The sequence below is a fragment of the Typopeltis vanoorti genome, chromosome 20, assembly GCF_054136105.1.
Source record: "Typopeltis vanoorti isolate ZY-2024b chromosome 20, IOZ_Tvanoo_1.0, whole genome shotgun sequence".
Taxonomy (NCBI): domain Eukaryota; kingdom Metazoa; phylum Arthropoda; class Arachnida; order Uropygi; family Thelyphonidae; genus Typopeltis; species Typopeltis vanoorti.
Window position 1 is genome coordinate 85,061,860 of NC_143568.1, and position 19,997 is coordinate 85,081,856.

General features: G+C 36.2%; 1 protein-coding gene across 1 annotated transcript in view; it reads right to left on the reverse strand.

The window, feature by feature from the left end:
• Positions 1–583: 583 nt before the first annotated feature.
• LOC150095622 (A-kinase anchor protein 1, mitochondrial-like) overlaps positions 584–19,997 on the reverse strand; it is a 103,147-nt gene continuing 83,733 nt past the window's right edge. Inside the window, exon 9 of the mRNA XM_090410567.1 lies at positions 584–801. Coding sequence (XP_090266693.1) covers positions 748–801 — 54 coding nt within the window. The 3' untranslated portion in view covers positions 584–747. The remainder of the gene's footprint in view (positions 802–19,997) is intronic.

Genomic DNA, 19,997 nt, shown 5'->3' on the forward strand with positions numbered 1-19,997 from the left:
ACTGGGAAGAGAATATATGATATTGACAGACATGGGTAGACTATTTAGAGAGGATTAACCTGCCTATCATGATATTAATTAAGTTTATGTGAACCAAGTTACTTTGCAAGACAGCTCATTCAGCCTAACACATTAAGGGGAAAAGTATTAATTTAAGATGACTGGTATAATTTGTGATATGCACCAAAATACATTTCTTGGAAATGGTATGACATAATCAAATGCATTTTATTAATTTTACTATTGAGAATTTGTACTCTGATGTCAATGCTGGATAAGATTTCCTTCTTTGCATCAGATTAAATATAATATTATATTACAAATTTCCAAATTCTTCTAAAACATTTCTGAACAAATGCGTAATGATATCCTTCAAAACAAATATGTTAAATACGGATATGGGTTAAATAATGTTAAATAATTTACTATTTTTCAGATATACAATAAATGTCATCAAGACATCCAAAAAAAATCAACTAATATGAAACTTTATTTACAAAACTAACATTACGTGTGCATCAGAAATTCACAAAACAAGACTGAAGATTAGTCCTTACATACACAGATTGAGGTTTAAAAAGTCTACAATTATGTATAAAACTATCAAAGATTATATTATATTATATATATAAAATTTGATTTTCACTTAATACACAACTGAAACCATAATTCAACTTCAGAGTACTTAAAGTATAAAAATACTTAATGATTTGGGCAATAATATGAGGTATCTCCATTACCATTTCTTCACATCCAGGAAGCTACACCACTATCAACAAGCAACTTGTTTATATATATAGCCTAGAGAATAAATTTTTAGAAAAATGAGTTACTTTAATGCAAAAGATTCTGAATTTTTATCAAAAATAATTTGTAATAACTTTAAGATTAGACAGTGTTTCTTTAGAAAAATTTAAGATATAATTCATAAAAATTATAACAGCATAAGGGCCAGCCACAATAGCATCTGGTTTGTAAGCAGTCTGCCTTGTTCTGATGCACCTTTACTGCCAAGATTATATTTTTAATGGTTATTTCAAGCATTAATGATTGTTGGAGCTGCCCTTAACAATTATGTGACTGACTGGAAATAAACTATCATTAAATTTGAAATGTGTATGCTATCATCTTTTTAGAAAACAGAAATTTGTAAATGGGCTAGACATAATAAACAATAAGTTTGGCAAGTTGAAATTGACTATGAATATATAATGATTGTTTGTTTTATTGCTGCACAATTTTTTTTTTTTATGTGGCTTCACCCACAAAAGGTTTCTGTATAAACCTATAGTACATTAGTATACTGTGGATGAGCTAAAGATATTTTTTCTTATTTTTCATTCATTTTATATATATATATATATATATATATATATATATATATATATATATAATTTTGTATCTTATTCATTTATCTTTTTACAGTCCAGAAATCCAGTGGCCTCACATTGGGTGATACAATTCATCTAAACATCCGGTGGGATTCAAGCCTGTAATTTCATTTAAGTCAGTTTCTGGACAATAAATCTACACAGACATGGAATGCAAATAAATAATTTACAAGCTGATGGTTTGCTAGCTTAAGCTAATAAAACATCAGCTTGTAAGTTATTAATTTAATTAAATCATTTATTTATTTAAATTATATATCTGCATTCCATGTTTACATAGTTTTATCTTCCAGAAACTTGAACACGGATAATAGCTATGGAAATTTAAACATTCAAATGGAATGTGCAACTTCTTGGTTAGAGAACATACACTAATCACTCAGCCAACCAGGCCAGCAAGTCCTAAAATCCTAGATGCTATCTGGATGAATACTTAGTTCAGGAAAATATCTCTCTTAAAACATTAAAAATAGATCTAATAAAGCTATATAACTGAGAGGAGACCTCCACATAGCCTTTAAAGGAATGCGGAGAACCGACCAGGGCTTCTGACCTAATGTCCAATCCTCACCTTCTCGTGGTGCACCCTGTTGGGTATCTACTTTGATACTGAACGAACGAGGATGGGCTGGCAATTTGGGATTTAGCCGACCAAATTGTATTCTTATTGGTTAAACCAAAATAAAAAATGATGGTACAACATGACAAAATTTCATGCTGGCTGGGGCATCGCCCGGTTAAACAAGGCCCCCGTTGTTTTCGCCAGGGAACCAGGGCAAACAGCGAAAAGTCAGCTATTGGAACAAATCTGAAAACAAACCCCAACTCAACATCACCAGAGTTAAAGATCGGTACTATCAACGTAAGAAGCCTGAATGGCAAAGAAATGGAGCTAGCTGAGGAATTAGATAAGTACCAGATCGACATAATAGGGGTGACTGAAACAAAAAAGACCAAAACTGGTAAGATCTTTCTGAGCAATAAATACAAAATGTTATATTCAGGCAATGACAATCAAGGAAAAGAAGGAGTAGCCATAGTATTCAACACAAAATACGAGGCTAATCTTCTTGAATGGCAGTCAGTCTCAAGTAGAGTAATGTGGGCAAATATGAGAATGGGGAACTGGACAATGAGACTTATTTGTGCCTATGGTCCCACAGAAGGTTCTACTAAGGTAGAAGTGGAGGAATTTTTTGAGGCTTTAGAAAAAGCAACTGACACAATGAAAAAGGAAAAGTTAGTCCTTGTTGGGGATCTAAATAGTAGAGTAGGAAATGATTGTGAGACATACAAAAATATTTTGGGAAAATTTGGAGAAAAGAACAAAGCTAATAATAATGGCAAATATCTGTTGGATTTCTGCTCAGGACATGAACTGGTTATTACTAACACCATGTTCCAACATAAAAATGTGCACAAATTCACATGGAGAGAAGAGGCTAGGAATAAGAAAAGTCTCATTGACTATGTTATTGTTGATAGTGATGTTTTCTCCCTGGTGCAGGACACCAGAGTGTACAGAGGATTTGAAATTGGAAGTGATCACTATTTAGTCTTGAGCAGGATAAAATTGAATTTCATATTGAAAAGAATAACATGTAAGAAAGTTTTAAAGCGAATAAAAGTTGAGCAGCTCTCAGATGTGAACTGTAGACTAAAATACAGAAAGATTATTGAAAAGAAAATGAAAGAGTTTGAGAACAGGAATCAAACCTTGGAGATTCAGTGGCAAACTCTGAAGAAAACATTGATTGATTCTGCCAGAGAGGCATGTGGTGAGGTTGTGTGCAAGGATAAAAAAATCAGAACTCCCTGGTGGACACAGGAAGTTAAAGAGGCAGTGAAGGAAAAGAAGAAAGCATATCAAAAGTTCCTGGCAAATAAGTCAGCTTTTACTCTTACAGAATACAGAGACAAATGTAAGAAAGCTAAACAGTGTGTAAAACTAGCTAAGCAAAAGTCATGGGAAGACTTTGGCAAGAATATAGAAAATAAATATCAAGAAGGTGGCAAAATATTCTGGAGGTTGTTGAAGAAGCTTAGGAATGGAGGAAAGAGTGCTGTAAAAGGAATTAGAGATGATAAAGGTGAAATGAAAACAGGAGAAAAAGATATCCTTGAAGTATGGAGTAATTACTTTGAAAAACTGCTAAATGAAACAAGCAGTGATGACAGCACAGTGATAAAAAACACTGACCAGGCATGCAGTCAGGAATACATATCCATACTTGAAGTAGAAAAAGCCATCAAAGGCTTGAAATGTGGAAAGGCAGCAGGAGTAGATGATATTCGACCAGAAATGCTGAAGTATGGTGGTATAAGAGTCTTACAGTGGCTGCACTGCATAGTTCAGAAAGCCTGGACAGAGGGACGAATTCCCGATGATTGGAGTAGAGCTCTCATAGTACCCATATATAAAAAGGGAAATAAAACTGAATGTGAGAATTACAGAGGTATTTCCCTACTGAGTGTTCATGGCAAGATCTATGCAAGTATACTTGAGAAACGGTTGAGAAGAATTGTGGAAGAAAAGCTTGGTGAAGAACAAGCTGGATTCAGGCCAAATAGAGGCTGTCAGGATCAGATCTTCACTTTACGACAAATAGTCGAGAAAGCATGGGAATATAACAAAGATCTGTATTTAAGTTTTGTCGATTTGGAAAAGGCATATGACAAGGTGCCAAGAGAGAAGCTATTCAATACGCTGCAGTTATATGGTGTCAATTGGGCATTATATCAAGCAATACTAAGTCTTTATTTGAGTTGTAAGTCAGCAGTTAGAATTGAAGGAAGTACAGGAAGATGGTTTAATGTTAAATCTGGTGTGAGACAAGGATGTACATTATCCCCTCTGTTATTCATTATCTATATGGATCACATTATGAAGGAATGTGGTATTAAACCTGATATCAAAATTGGAGATGTTAATGTCAGCTCTTTGCTTTATGCAGATGATGTTATACTTCTAAATAAATCCGCTACAAGTCTGCAAGATTCTCTGACTAAATTGAATAGCTGTTGTAATAGATATGGTATGAAGGTCAGCAATAAAAAGACAAAGACAATGAAAATAGGCAGAATCATTGAAAATGTCAACTGTGTTGTGAATGGAGAACCTGTGGAACAAGTAAAACATTTCAGCTACTTAGGCACAATTTTTACTGAAGATGGTAAACTAAATATAGAAATAGACAACAGAATCAGCAAAGCTGGTATCGTGGGAAGTCAATTGAATAAATTCATATGGAATAAGAAAGAAATTAGTCGGAACACTAAATTAGCTGTATACAAGACTGTGTTCAAACCAATTTTACCTTATGGATCTGAGAGCTGGGTCAGAAGTAAACCACTTGACCAAAGACTAGAGACCGCAGATATGAGAGTCCTGAGAAAGATTAGAGGCGTGAACAGATGGCATCAATGGCAATATCATATTAAAAATGAGGATATTAGGAAAGAACTTGACAATGTCAGCATCCAGGAATGCGTTAGCAGAGCTAATCTCAGGTGGTATGGTCACTTAAATAGAATGGGAGAGGAAAGATTAGCAAAACAAGTGTTCTCTGCCAGGTTGGCAGGAAAACGACCCAGAGAAAGACCAAGATATAGGTGGATTGATACGGTACAAAGTGCCTTAGACGATAGAAATATAAGATCTGATAATGTTGGAGTCTTGACAAGTAACAGACTGATTTGGAGGAAAATTGTAGATAGGAAGTTAGTAATGATGTAATTTTTTCATGTAGTACTGTCATATCCTGTACACCCCTTGAGGGTACATGGCAGGAATTTGATGATGATGATATTAAAAAAACTGAGCTTAGTACAGAAATAGGAAAGTAAACATGATTCAGAAGTGGTGATGTGGTGTTAATAGAAGAACTGTTAGCATTCTGCTGCTGCTGCTAAAGTTGTAGAGAAACATTGCTTTCTCAGCAGCTAAAATAACGTTAGGCAAATAGCCACTCCCGAACAGTATTCTTTCTCAGTACTTTGCTAAGTACCATTTATTTTTGCATGAGATGTTTCAAGGGATAATTTAAAAAAAAAAATTAAATAAGTTAACCAAGGTGAAGAATAATAAATGGTAAAAATTATCTGAATGATGCAGCATATAAACATGTCTATTGCATGTTACCTTTTTGTCCACTGGATTTTTATACAACTCTGTTGCAATTAACAAGGCAGTTTAAATAATGCAACATATTACATTTCACATTTGCTCAAAACTTGTTAAACAATAACCTGCCTCCAGAGGAGAAAACCTCTCCTATTTCAATTCAATGTGTCAAGTAAGCAATGTAAGAAATAACCATATTTCTATGTGGGTAGATGACTATTGCCTGGTGAAGCACCATCATCCTATTTATTAGAAGCCTGAAACAGTTAATGCCATGTCTGTTCCATGTCATTGAAGGGGTTTCTGGCTTCTCATCTCACCCTCGCAATTAGGCCACCAGAATGGAAGTAATAATATAGCTGCTGCCAAATCATCAACAGACTGGATACTGCAATCTGACCTTAAAAAAAAAACTTCAGCATGAGGTGCTGTGTTTCAAAGACATGCCAAACAGTAAAGCAGTTCCACAAGCTAGCTGCCACAGTACTTCAGCTCGAAACATGAGTGTAACGAGTCAGGTGGTTTCCTGATCAGCAATAATCCTACTGCTGCCACACACACACACACACACACACACACACACACACACACACACACACACACACACACACAGTCAGTTCAAGGAATGAGTAGTGGTATGAGAGTGGTCTGAAAAGTTCTCGGCCTAACAATGAAAATACGAATTTATATTTCAAAATTATTTTTATTTTTCAACATAATCTCCCTTAAGACTAATACATTTATTCCAGTGATGCTCCAGCACCATTATCCCATCCCTGTAGTGGTTCTCAGTAAGATCTGCAAAATACCCCTCTACAGCTGCAATCACCTCTTGATCCAAAGAAAAACGTGACCAGCAAGGAAGAGATAGAAGTCAGAGGGAGCCAAATCTGAGGAATAAGGTGAATGTTCCAACAATTCATAGTGAAAATCCCTTAATTTTCCCATTGCCAAAACACCTTTGTGGACAGGTGCATTGTCCTGATGAAAGATGATTTTTTTCTTCTGCAAACCGGGTCTTTTCTCATGGATTTTTTTCATCTAGTCTGGTTAAAAGACCAAAATAATATTCTCCAGTTGTTGTTTTACCCTTTTCAAGATAATTAATAAACAAAATGTCTTTAGCATCCCAAAACACAGATGCTATGACCTTTCCTGTTTCCTGTTGTCTTCTTTGGCACTGAACAACCAGGTCTGGTCTTCATGATCTGGACAAGGTTTCTGTCCACTGTTTTGACTGCTGTTTGGATTTTGGTGTGTAATGGGGAATCCAAGTCTCATCAAAAGTAATAAATCGATGCACAAAAGTTTTATTCATGATAAAACGCTCCAAGCACTGTTCAGAGATTTTCATGCGAGTGCGTTTTTGATGAGCAAGCGCGGCACCCATCTTGCACAAAGCTTTTTCGTTTGCAATTATTCTTCATGCATGCAAAATATAGCCCACACATTCTTTTGAAATGCATATAGTCTCAGAAATTTCATGCATTTTGACTCTCCACTCATCCAATACCATATCGTGCACTTGATCAATGACTTCTAGTATTGTTACACTTTTTGGAGGTCTTTCCCGTGGATCATCTTCAAGGCTGGTACAGCCACGTTTAACCTACTAGCTGGGGTCGTTGAAATAGTGAGACCAACTTGCACTCTTATCCATGTTATTCAATAGATGTTACAGAATTGTATCCAGATTTATCTGGATGTATATATATATGTTCTGGCTGATTGGGGGGGGGGGGGTTAAACTTGGCAGCTCATTTCTTAAATGTTGAAAATGAAGGAGAAGAGTGCTTCTCCTTCTTTTTCTCTCCTTCCCATAAACTTTTATGAACTTTGAATGAATTTCTTTTGGCGTTAAACCTTCTTTTACAAAGAATTTTATGACCACAAAATACTCAATTTTATCCATTTCAAGGGATACAGATGACACTTTTGCTTCAGACAGCTCTATAAAACAAACTACTTGACAGAATGACTTTGCAATTTCACATGGATGCTTATGACTGATGTACCAACTAAGAAAATAAAAAAATCTTGCTGATAGTGTTGCCATCTATGGTCAAGGTCGAGAACTTTTCAGACCACATTATGGAAAGGAGACTGGCATATGTCCATATTCTTACTATATGTCCCTAATTTCTCATCTATTCACAAACAAAACCAAATCATAAAATTACAACAAATAATCATAGTGATTAATAACAATATCCCTCAAAAATTTAACTCTAACAATAATTATAAAACAAAATATCCTAAAAATTTTTTTAAAAAAATCACTTTTAATCCACTTCAAACATTTTGTAGCACATAAATGCTTATATTATCATTAAACATTTTTACCTATTTTTAACAGAAACACAAACTTTAGCACAAGCTATGCCAGAGAACGATGATGGCCTTTCTGGACAAAATCAACAATCTTATCAATGAATTAAGGAGCCAGCAACTCCCAAAGGGTACAGCAATGAAGCATTTCCACAGGCTGGCCATCAGGTAATACACAGGAATAAACTTGATTTTCATGCATCTGGAGACTTCCTGATCAGCTGGCAAATAATCTTCCTACTGCTTACTCTGCCAGGTCGTGCCTGGAAGGGGCTGAAGTATAGCAATGTTAGGAGACACTGCTATACTTCAAGTGTGTCGAGGCCACAAGTGGATTGGAATCTGGGAACTCACAAGTGGGGAAGTTGTGTATGCAAGTTTCTCACCTCAGCTGCATGTCCGTATTCTTAACCAAATAAATGCTAACATTATTGTTGATGTAAAAAAAAAAAAATCTCCCATATAATAAACAAAAATGTACTAAAATTTCATCCAATAAAAATACTTTCACATCCATTTCACCAACATCTGGAACATCAATTCAAACAGTGATAAACACCACTTACTGACATCAAAATTTAAATCTGCTATTTCTAATTGAATCCCAACAAGCATCCTCTGTGTTTACAGTCCACCTCAACTATCCAAATTATGCTTTGAATGATGTTCAACAAAAGGAAAGGAATGCAACTTATCAACTTAGACAATATTCCTTGTGAAAGTCTATCAAACATAGAAACCCACATTTCAATCTGCTCTGGCTTAGGATTTCCATACCTCACTTTATAGCTTTTATTTGTTGCTTTTACAGCACATCTCTCCTAATTCAGACAACCATGTTGCCATTTTTGACTACTTACTCTTCCAACTCTTGTTTAGACAAACAAGACAAATCATCTCCTGCAAGAACAAACTGCTCCCCATATTTCTCCTCTGATCTTTCTGCCAGAAGAAAATCAGAAAAATCCTTGTTAATCTTGACACTAATAAGCCACAGGAGGGGATCCATCCTGGTCCAGATGGTAGCCTTCCAGTTGTGCTCCAGAATTAATACTGATCCTGTATTCCCTATATTAAGTTGCCACATTCATCTGGAATCTCCCTAACAGGACAGAAACAATCCTTTATCCGGTTTATACCTAAAAAGGGAAATAAGTCAGCAATGAAGCTATCACACTGTTCTCACAATCATTATTCTTGAAAGCGATCAACAACTAGCTTCTTCACTACCTTGAGGTACATCAATTAATTAGTAATCATATACACGGATTTTACCATTAGTATGCTACAGCAGATCTCCCTAACTTTTCCCACATTTGGGATGCAACCCATGGAAAGATTTGGAGAAATCCACATAATCAGCTCTTGATATTTCAAAGGTATTTGATTGTGTATGGCATCGCGTATGACATTATGATCTCCCTCCTGCCTTTTGTGATTAGATTGTGGCTTCCTCCCTAGTCAGTAATCTTGGCATGTCATGGTGGATGGCTTCATTTCATCAAATTTATCGATACTGGAGTATCCTGGGGTTCTGTACTCTCAGCTTCCACCTTTATATCAATGACTTCCTCTCAGACTTCAAATCCAATTCATAATTATACTGGTGATGGTACTCAAGACACTTCAAGATCTGTAATACTCATTGTATTAAGCATTGATCTATTCACCATTCTCAAGTGGGGTGAAGACAGCGAATTTCAATGCTTTTAAAACACAATTCTGTCACATTATTATTATTACATTACCTCTCCAGGTAGCCCAAAGACTCATCGAGGGAGGGCACCTACTGTACAACTCTGTCTCCCCCACTCAATCCACCAGCTACAATGAACCACAGCTACCACTATCATCTACACCAATGCCACCTACTGCCCCATCACCACAACTAGTATTTTCACAGACAATCACAAACATCCATACCCACAGCAGGATTCGAACCTAAAGCCTTTTGGCTGGAGAGCAGATACTCTAACCAGGCCAGCCATTACCTTCAAGAAAGATCTTACTTCACTCCCATCTTATCTTTGATATGTTCTGATATCATTTCAAGATCAGAGCTAACTTTCACACCCAGCTTAGCCTTAGCCTCATTTAAATATATTAATATATTACATATATATATTCCTGAGATTATCACTTGATAATAGGAGAGGAAAGAAAACAAGTATTCTCTGCAAGGTTGGCAGAAACGAAGACCAAGATATAGGTAGACTGATACAGTGAAAAGTGCCGTAGAAGACAGAAATATAAGATCTGATAATGTTGGAGTCTTGACAGGTAACAGATTGATTTGGAGGAAAACTGTAGATAGGAAGTTAGTAATGATGTAAGTTTTTCATGTAGTACTATCATACCCTGTATACCCCTTGAGGGTACACCTCAAGAATTTGATGATGATATATCTTTCTTAAAAACTTAGCATTATTTTTCATTAAAAAACTTTCTTAAGAATTCTTGATTGTATACAGAAGAGAGCATTTCCGAACCCAGAGTCAGATAACAGAATGTGCCTAATAGGTGATTCCTCTCCCCCCTCAGAGATTCCCTCCAGTCACTTTCACATTGTTCAATGGCTGTTCATATTCATTATACTTTTTTTATAGGTATTTTCATGACTAAACTGGTACATTTCCTCTGCTTTCCTCTAATCATGTAAGAGGTAGAGCAGCAGTTGTTGGCATCTGTATACAGTGCAAATCCAAATGTATTAGCTAATGCTTCATCATTCCATCTTGTTCCTTGAAACAGCTTTCCCAATACTGTTTCTCTCTATAAATACACAACCCCTAGTTTTTCAAGAAAGCTGTCAATAGATTACTTCTTTATCCTTAATTGCATGTCCACACGCATGTGGACATGCAATTAAGGATAAAGAAGGATAGCTCTTGGGACCTCTCATGCGAGGGCAGGTTCTTTCATTCCAGAACCTTGTTTAGAGAAGAGATTATTAATCAGCATTTGTTCTGAGATTATCTCTATAAAGATTTTTTTTTATTCTGAGTGTTATACACAAGGGTTCAATTCCGATTGGTGCAATGACTTTTAACTGTTTCTTTTAAAATCCAGAAAATCACTGACTCAAGACCAAATTACAAAAATTATACACATTTAATAAACTTAAACAATATATACATTTTCAATAAAATTACATAACTACAAAATTAACTGGATCCAAGGCCTTCTAAAATTAATCAACACCTTAAGAGATTTTTGGATTGTCTAATATATACTTAATCACGTCTACCAGACTAAACGCCTTATTTTCACAACAACAAAAATTCATAGTCAGTTTCTTTGTTAGGCCCTTTTCTGGAAAATTATAAACATTTATTTCTTCTTTTCTATAGGATCCTTTCATATTCATTCCTATTCAACATTGACTGCAATATATTCTTTTATTTACTGATTACTTGTTGACAGTCTCAACTCCTCCAGTTTAAAGACTCACAGTTTTACTATTCCTTTTTGGAATCTACTGTTAATATTCTTCTGATTGTCAAATAAAACTAAATAAACTTCATAAGAACAAAATTCCTCCAGTCTACGTTCTTAAACTTCCATTAGCTCTCTCGTTTTTTTCGTTACCTCAATACCGAATGCTGTCTGTCAGCTGTCAATCATCCATCAAACTCCTTAGCGAGCATGTGCACTCCATGTAAATAGGAAGCAAGAAGTTACATATAATGGCTGACATGTTTATTTCCGTTAGCATAACGAGAATGTCTTTATAAAACACAACACTTAATAATTTTAAACTACAATAAAATTTCTGAAAGTAACACAACTATCCAAATCCAGTAAGTACACAAATTTTTTAAATGATTTACACATTTCATTTTGACAAAATAACATCAATAACAGGCACATCGCAAGTGCCAACAATACGTGTTATGAAACCAAAACTAATAATATACTAACATAAACAATTTGTAAACATATTCATAATTTTAAATTAGGATTATTTTTACATCCAGAAAAACAGACAAATCAGGCAGAAGAATGTTCAAGAATGTGCAATTAATCTCACATGGTTTGCCACTTAAACAGAATGGAATATCAAGCAATTAATAGACATAGGATCTCATAGCTTTAGATGCTCCTGCTGTAATCCAAAAACAACCCAATCCAAGACATTTTTTAGCATGCACTAGTGTATAAAGAAAATCTAAATTCTGTTTTCAGTATAAACATGTTTTGAAGATGTGAATCAATGTGACATATCATCGCTAGTGTTTGTAAACAAAAACACATTTGGCAAAGCGTCACATGATATGAATGTCACTGAGCATTGTTATGAATCTGGGGAAAGGGTGGAAATTTACACTTCGGGTGGTTCAGACTTTTTTTGAGTGTGTCTGTGGACAGAAGAGGGGAAAGTTGCTCAACCAGGCCAAGCAGACTACAGATGCAAGTATAGAAAAAAAGCTAGGATGTAACCTGTTATGTACAATTCTGTTGTACATAAAATGCAAGAAGCATCAAAAACAAAGGAATTGTTGCCTTAGAGTCAGCTGTAGTAACTGGAATCAAGTGTTTTTATCAAGGACAAAAGAGGAGGTACTACTAATGATATCAGATGATTTGTGTCCAATCAGGATAGAAACTCATGAAAGTTATAATGTCCCATGTACCAGAGTTTGAAGCTATCTGATAAGAAAGTTGAGACCAAGAGGATATAATATATGGTGGTGGTGGGGGTTCAGTTGCTAGGGAGAATGAACTGCATTGGCATATTACCCTGATGGGTATTAAGCGAGTAATTATTATGGATGATTTAAATAATCCAAATACTGAGCTGTTGCAAAACAACTTTCTGAAGCAGCATGTGAAAGAAGGAACTCAAAGTCAAAGAGTGTTAGATTTGATTACAGTGGAGCATTAGAAGAGGGCAGTTAAGAATGTTTTGCTACCAGTCAGTGATATTGTTCTTGGAAGTATTTATGCCATATTGTTCTTGGGAGTATCTAACTATATAGATGTTCCAATTAGGACAGGTTATATGCTGAAGTACAAAGCTGGAAATTGTGACAAACTTGGGACAATACTATCTTTAGTCTGATGTATCAGTTACTGAATGGGAAGGATATCAACAATGTATGGGAAGCTTTAAAAAGGTGTTTAAATGAGGCAGTATCGGAATGTGAACCTTATTAACCAGAGATCAATAAAAATAAGATGTGGAAGGAATGTTGTGAGAATAAGAGTGAGGAGTTATGAAATATATATAGCACAGTCCAGAAAAGTTATAAGCATTGTATGGACTAAATCAGAGTATGAAAAGAAATTGGCTGTGCAGGCCAAAAGCAACCGAAAAGAATATTATATTTATGCTGCACGTAAAAGAAAAAATAAATGTGTCAAAAGAAGATGGATTGTTTAAATAACGAGTGTTCATTTCACTAAGATCTATCAATCAGGTGTATGTAACATGGTGCACAATGAAATCACTACACTGGATGAAGAGATAGATGTGCATAAAAATGAGGTTCAACAGTTGTAGCTTAACCTGGATATCAATTGAGCCAGATGGGATATCAGCATGTGTGCAAAAGGAATGTTTAGCCAAAATGGTTCAGGCCTTGACATGTTTATGTAACTAGTCTGGTCCCATTGTTGAATTGCTATCCATTGACATTGTATGACAGTTCTGTTGTACAAGGGTGGTGCAAAAACCAATGTGTCTAACTCCTGACTTATCTCTGCAGTGGTGGTGAAGATTTTAGAGAAGCTGGTGAGAACATGAATACAGAAATAGGTTGACATACAAGCTATACTCTGCAAAGAACAACATAGATTTGCTAAAGGGAGGTCTTGTTTTAACAATATGCTCATACTTTATATTAATGTTACTGCTGAGTTGGATTAGTTTATTACTATGGCTATCATGTAATTTTGCTGTTTTATGATACTTGTAAACTAGGGTGCTTAAGGGTCAAAGCTGTATAACTGAGAGGAGACCTCCACATAGCCTTTAAACGAATGCAGAGAACCGACCAGGGCTTCTGACCTAATGTCCAATCCTCACCTTCTCGTGGTGCAAACTGTTGGGTATCTACCTGGATACTGAATGAACGAGGATGAGCTGGCAATTTGGGATTTAGCCGACCAAATTGTATTCTTATTGGCTTAAACCAATATAGAAAATGATGGCACAACATGACAAAATTTCATGCCGGCTGAGGTGTCACCCAGTTAAACAAGGGCCCCCGTTGTTCTTGCCAGAGAACCAGGGCGAACAGCGAAAAGTCAGCTACTGGAACAAATCTGAAAGCACCCCCCCCCCCCAACTCAACATCACCAGATTTAAAGATCGGTACTATCAACATAAGAAGCCCAAATGGAAAAGAAATGGAGCTGGCTGAAAAATTAGATAAGTACCAGATCGACATAATAGGGGTGACTGAAACAAAAAAGACAAAAAACTGGTGAGATCTTTCTGTGCAATAAATACAAAATGTTATATTCAGGAAATGACAATAAAGGAAAAGAAGGAGTAGCCATAGTATTCAACACAAAATAAGAGGCTAATCTTCTTGAATGGCAGGCAGTCTCAAGTAGAGTGATGTGGACAAATGGACAATGAGACTTATTTGTGCCTATGGTCCCACAGAAGGTTCTACCTAAGGTAGAAGTGAAGGAATTTTTTCATCATCATCATCATCATCATCAAATTCCTGCCATGTACCCTCAAGGGGTGTACAGGATATGACAGTACTACATGAAAAAATTACATCATTACTAACTTCCTATCTACAATTTTCCTCCAAATCAGTCTGTTACTTGTCAAGACTCCAACATTATCAGATCTTATATTTCTATCGTCTAAGGCACTTTGCACCGTATCAATCCACCTATATCTTAGTCTTCCTCTGGGTCGTTTTCCTGCCAACCTGGCAGAGAACACTTGTTTTGCTAATCTTTCCTCTCCCATTCTATTTAAGTGACCATACCATCTGAGATTAGCTCTGCTAACGCATTCCTGGATGCTGACAATGTCAAGTTCTTTCCTAATATCCTCATTTTTAATATGATATTGCCATTGATGCCATCTGTTCACGCCTCCAATCTTTCTCAGGACTCTCATATCTGCGGTCTCTAGTCTTTGGTCAAGTGTTTTACTTCTGACCCAGCTCTCAGATCCATAAGTTAAAATTGGTTTGAACACAGTCTTGTATACAGCTAATTTAGTGTTCCGACTAATTTCTTTCTTATTCCATATGAATTTATTCAATTGACTTCCCACGATACCAGCTTTGCTGATTCTGTTGTCTATTTCTATATTTAGTTTACCATCTTCAGTAAAAATTGTGCCTAAGTAGCTGAAATGTTTTACTTGTTCCACAGGTTCTCCATTCACAACACAGTTGACATTTTCAATAATTCTGCCTATTTTCATTGTCTTTGTCTTTTTATTGCTGACCTTCATACCATATCTATTACAACAGCTATTCAATTTAGTCAGAGAATCTTGCAGACTTGTAGCAGATTTATTTAGAAGTATAACATCATCCGCATAAAGCAAAGAGCTGACATTAACATCTCCAATTTTGATATCAGGTTTAATACCACATTCCTTCATAATGTGATCCATATAGATAATGAATAACAGAGGGGATAATGTACATCCTTGTCTCACACCAGATTTAACATTAAACCATCTTCCTGTACTTCCTTCAATTCTAACTGCTGACTCACAACTCAAATAAAGACTAAGTATTGCTTGATATAATGCCCCATTGACACCATATAACTGCAGCGTATTGAATAGCTTCTCTCTTGGCACCTTGTCATATGCCTTTTCCAAATCGACAAAACTTAAATACAGATCTTTGTTATATTCCCATGCTTTCTCGACTATTTGTCGTAAAGTGAAGATCTGATCCTGACAGCCTCTATTTGGCCTGAATCCAGCTTGTTCTTCACCAAGCTTTTCTTCCACAATTCTTCTCAACCGTTTCTCAAGTATACTTGCATAGATCTTGCCAGGAACACTCAGTAGGGAAATACCTCTGTAATTCTCACATTCAGTTTTATTTCCCTTTTTATATATGGGTACTATGAGAGCTCTACTCCAATCATCGGGAATTCGTCCCTCTGTCCAGGCTTTCTGAACTATGCAGTGCAGCCACTGTAGGACTCTTATACCACCATACTTCAGCATTTCTGGTCGAATATCATCTACTCCTGCTGCCTTTCCACATTTCAAGTCTTTGATGGCTTTTTCTACTTCAAGTATGGATATGTATTCCTGACTGCATGTCAGTGTTTTTTATCACTGTGCTCTCATCACTGCTTGTTTCATTTAGCAGTTTTTCAAAGTAATTACTCCATACTTCAAGGATATCTTTTTCTCCTGTTTTCATTTCACCTTTATCATCTCTAATTCCTTTTACAGCACTCTTTCCTCCATTCCTAAGCTTCTTCAACAACCTCCAGAATATTTTGCCACCTTCTTGATATTTATTTTCTATATTCTTGCCAAAGTCCTCCCATGACTTTTGTTTAGCTAGTTTTACACACTGTTTAGCTTTCTTACATTTGTCTCTGTATTCTGTAAGAGTAAAAGCTGACTTATTTGCCAGGAACTTTTGATATGCTTTCTTCTTTTCCTTCACTGCCTCTTTAACTTCCTGTGTCCACCAGGGAGTTCTGATTTTTTTATCTTTGCACACAACCTCACCACATGCCTCTCTGGCAGAATCAATCAATGTTTCCTTCAGAGTTTGCCACTGAATCTCCAAGGTTTGATTCCTGTTCTCAAACTCTTTCATTTTCTTTTCAATAATATTTCTGTATTTTAGTCTACAGTTCACATCTGAGAGCTGCTCAACTTTTATTCGCTTTAAAACTTTCTTACATGTTATTCTTTTCAGTATGAAATTCAATTTTAACTTGCTCAAGACTAAATAGTGATCACTTCCAATTTCAAATCCTCTGTACACTCTGGTGTCCTGCACCAGGGAGAAAACATCACTATCAACAATAACATAGTCAATGAGACTTTTCTTATTCCTAGCCTCTTCTCTCCATGTGAATTTGTGCACATTTTTATGTTGGAACATGGTGTTAGTAATAACCAGTCCATGTCCTGAGCAGAAACCCAACAGATATTTGCCATTATTATTAGCTTTGCTCTTTTCTCCAAATTTTCCCAAAATATTTTTGTATGTCTCACAATCATTTCCTACTCTACTATTTAGATCCCCAACAAGGACCAACTTTTCCTTTTTCATTGTGTCAGTTGCTTTTTCTAAAGCCTCAAAAAATTCCTCCACTTCTACCTTAGTAGAACCTTCTGTGGGACCATAGGCACAAATAAGTCTCATTGTCCAGTTCCCCATTCTCATATTTGCCCACATTACTCTACTTGAGACTGACTGCCATTCAAGAAGATTAGCCTCGTATTTTGTGTTGAATACTATGGCTACTCCTTCTTTTCCTTGATTGTCATTGCCTGAATATAACATTTTGTATTTATTGCTCAGAAAGATCTCACCAGTTTTGGTCTTTTTTGTTTCAGTCACCCCTATTATGTCGATCTGGTACTTATCTAATTCCTCAGCTAGCTCCGTTTCTTTGCCATTCAGGCTTCTTACGTTGATAGTACCGATCTTTAACTCTGGTGATGTTGAGTTGGGGTTTGTTTTCAGATTTGTTCCAGTAGCTGACTTTTCGCTGTTCGCCCTGGTTCCCTGGCGAAAACAACGGGGGCCTTGTTTAACCGGGCGACGCCCCAGCCGGCATGAAATTTTGTCATGTTGTACCATCATTTTTTATTTTGGTTTAACCAATAAGAATACAATTTGGTCGGCTAAATCCCAAATTGCCAGCCCATCCTCGTTCGTTCAGTATCAAAGTAGATACCCAACAGGGTGCACCACGAGAAGGTGAGGATTGGACATTAGGTCAGAAGCCCTGGTCGGTTCTCCGCATTCCTTTAAAGGCTATGTGGAGGTCTCCTCTCAGTTATACAGCTTTGACCCTTAAGCACCCCGGAATTTTTTCATGCTTTAGAAAAAGCAACTGACACAATGAAAAAGGAAAAGTTGGTCCTTGTTGGGGATCTAAATAGCAGAGAAGGAAATGATTGTCAGACATACAAAAATATTTTGGGAAAATTTGGAGAAAAGAGCAAAGCTAATAATAATGGCCAATAGCTGTTGAATTTCTGCTCAGGACATGGACTGGTTATTACTAACACCATGTTCCATAAAAATTTGCACAAATTCACATGGAGAGAAGAGGCAAGGAATAAGAAAAGTCTCATCGACTATATTATTGTTGATAGTGATGTTTCCTCCCTGGTGAAGGACACAAGAGTGTACAGAGGATTTGAATTTGGAAGCAATCACTATTTAGTCTTGAGCAGGATGAAATTGAATTTCATATTGAAAAGAACTTGGAGATTCAACGTAAGAAGCCTGAATGGCAAAGAAATGGAGCTAGCTGAGGAAATAGATAAGTACCAGATCGACATAATAGGGGTGACTGAAACAAAAAAGACCAAAACTGGTGAGATCTTTCTGAGCAATAAATACAAAATGTTATATTCAGGCAATAACAATCAAGGAAAAGAAGGAGTAGCCATAGTATTCAACACAAAATACGAGGCTAATCTTCTTGAATGGCAGTCAGTCTCAAGTAGAGTAATGTGGGCAAATATGAGAATTGGGAACTGGACAATGAGACTTATTTGTGCCTATGGTCCCACAGAAGGTTCTACTAAGGTAGAAGTGGAGGAATTTTTTGAGGCTTTAGAAAAAGCAACTGACACAATGAAAAAGGAAAAGTTGGTCCTTGTTGGGGATCTAAATAGTAGAGTAGGAAATGATTGTGAGACATACAAAAATATTTTGGGAAAATTTGGAGAAAAGAGCAAAGCTAATAATAATGGCAAATATCTGTTGGATTTCTGCTCAGGACATGGACTGGTTATTACTAACACCATGTTCCAACATAAAAATGTGCACAAATTCACATGGAGAGAAGAGGCTAGGAATAAGAAAAGTCTCATTGACTATGTTATTGTTGATAGTGATGTTTTCTCCCTGGTGCAGGACACCAGAGTGTACAGAGGATTTGAAATTGGAAGTGATCACTATTTAGTCTTGAGCAGGATAAAATTGAATTTCATATTGAAAAGAATAACATGTAAGAAAGTTTTAAAGCGAATAAAAGTTGAGCAGCTCTCAGATGTAAACTGTAGACTAAAATACAGAAATATTATTGAAAAGAAAATGAAAGAGTTTGAGAACAGGAATCAAACCTTGGAGATTCAGTGGCAAACTCTGAAGGAAACATTGATTGATTCTGCCAGAGAGGCATGTGGTGAGGTTGTGTGCAAAGATAAAAAAATCAGAACTCCCTGGTGGACACAGGAAGTTAAAGAGGCAGTGAAGGAAAAGAAGAAAGCATATCAAAAGTTCCTGGCAAATAAGTCAGCTTTTACTCTTACAGAATACAGAGACAAATGTAAGAAAGCTAAACAGTGTGTAAAACTAGCTAAACAAGTCATGGGAGGACTTTGGCAAGAATATAGAAAATAAATATCAAGAAGGTGGCAAAATATTCTGGAGGTTGTTGAAGAAGCTTAGGAATGGAGGAAAGAGTGCTGTAAAAGGAATTAGAGATGATAAAGGTGAAATGAAAACAGGAGAAAAAGATATCCTTGAAGTATGGAGTAATTACTTTGAAAAACTGCTAAATGAAACAAGCAGTGATGACAGCACAGTGATAAAAAACACTGACCAGGCATGCAGTCAGGAATACATATCCATACTTGAAGAAGAAAAAGCCATCAAAGGCTTGAAATGTGGAAAGGCAGCAGGAGTAGATGATATTCGACCAGAAATGCTGAAGTATGGTGGTATAAGAGTCTTACAGTGGCTGCACTGCATAGTTCAGAAAGCCTGGACAGAGGGGCGAATTCCCGATGATTGGAGTAGAGCTCTCATAGTACCCATATATAAAAAGGGAAATAAAACTGAATGTGAGAATTACAGAGGTATTTCCCTACTGAGTGTTCCTGGCAAGATCTATGCAAGTATACTTGAGAAACGGTTGAGAAGAATTGTGGAAGAAAAGCTTGGTGAAGAACAAGCTGGATTCAGGCCAAATAGAGGCTGTCAGGATCAGATCTTCACTTTACGACA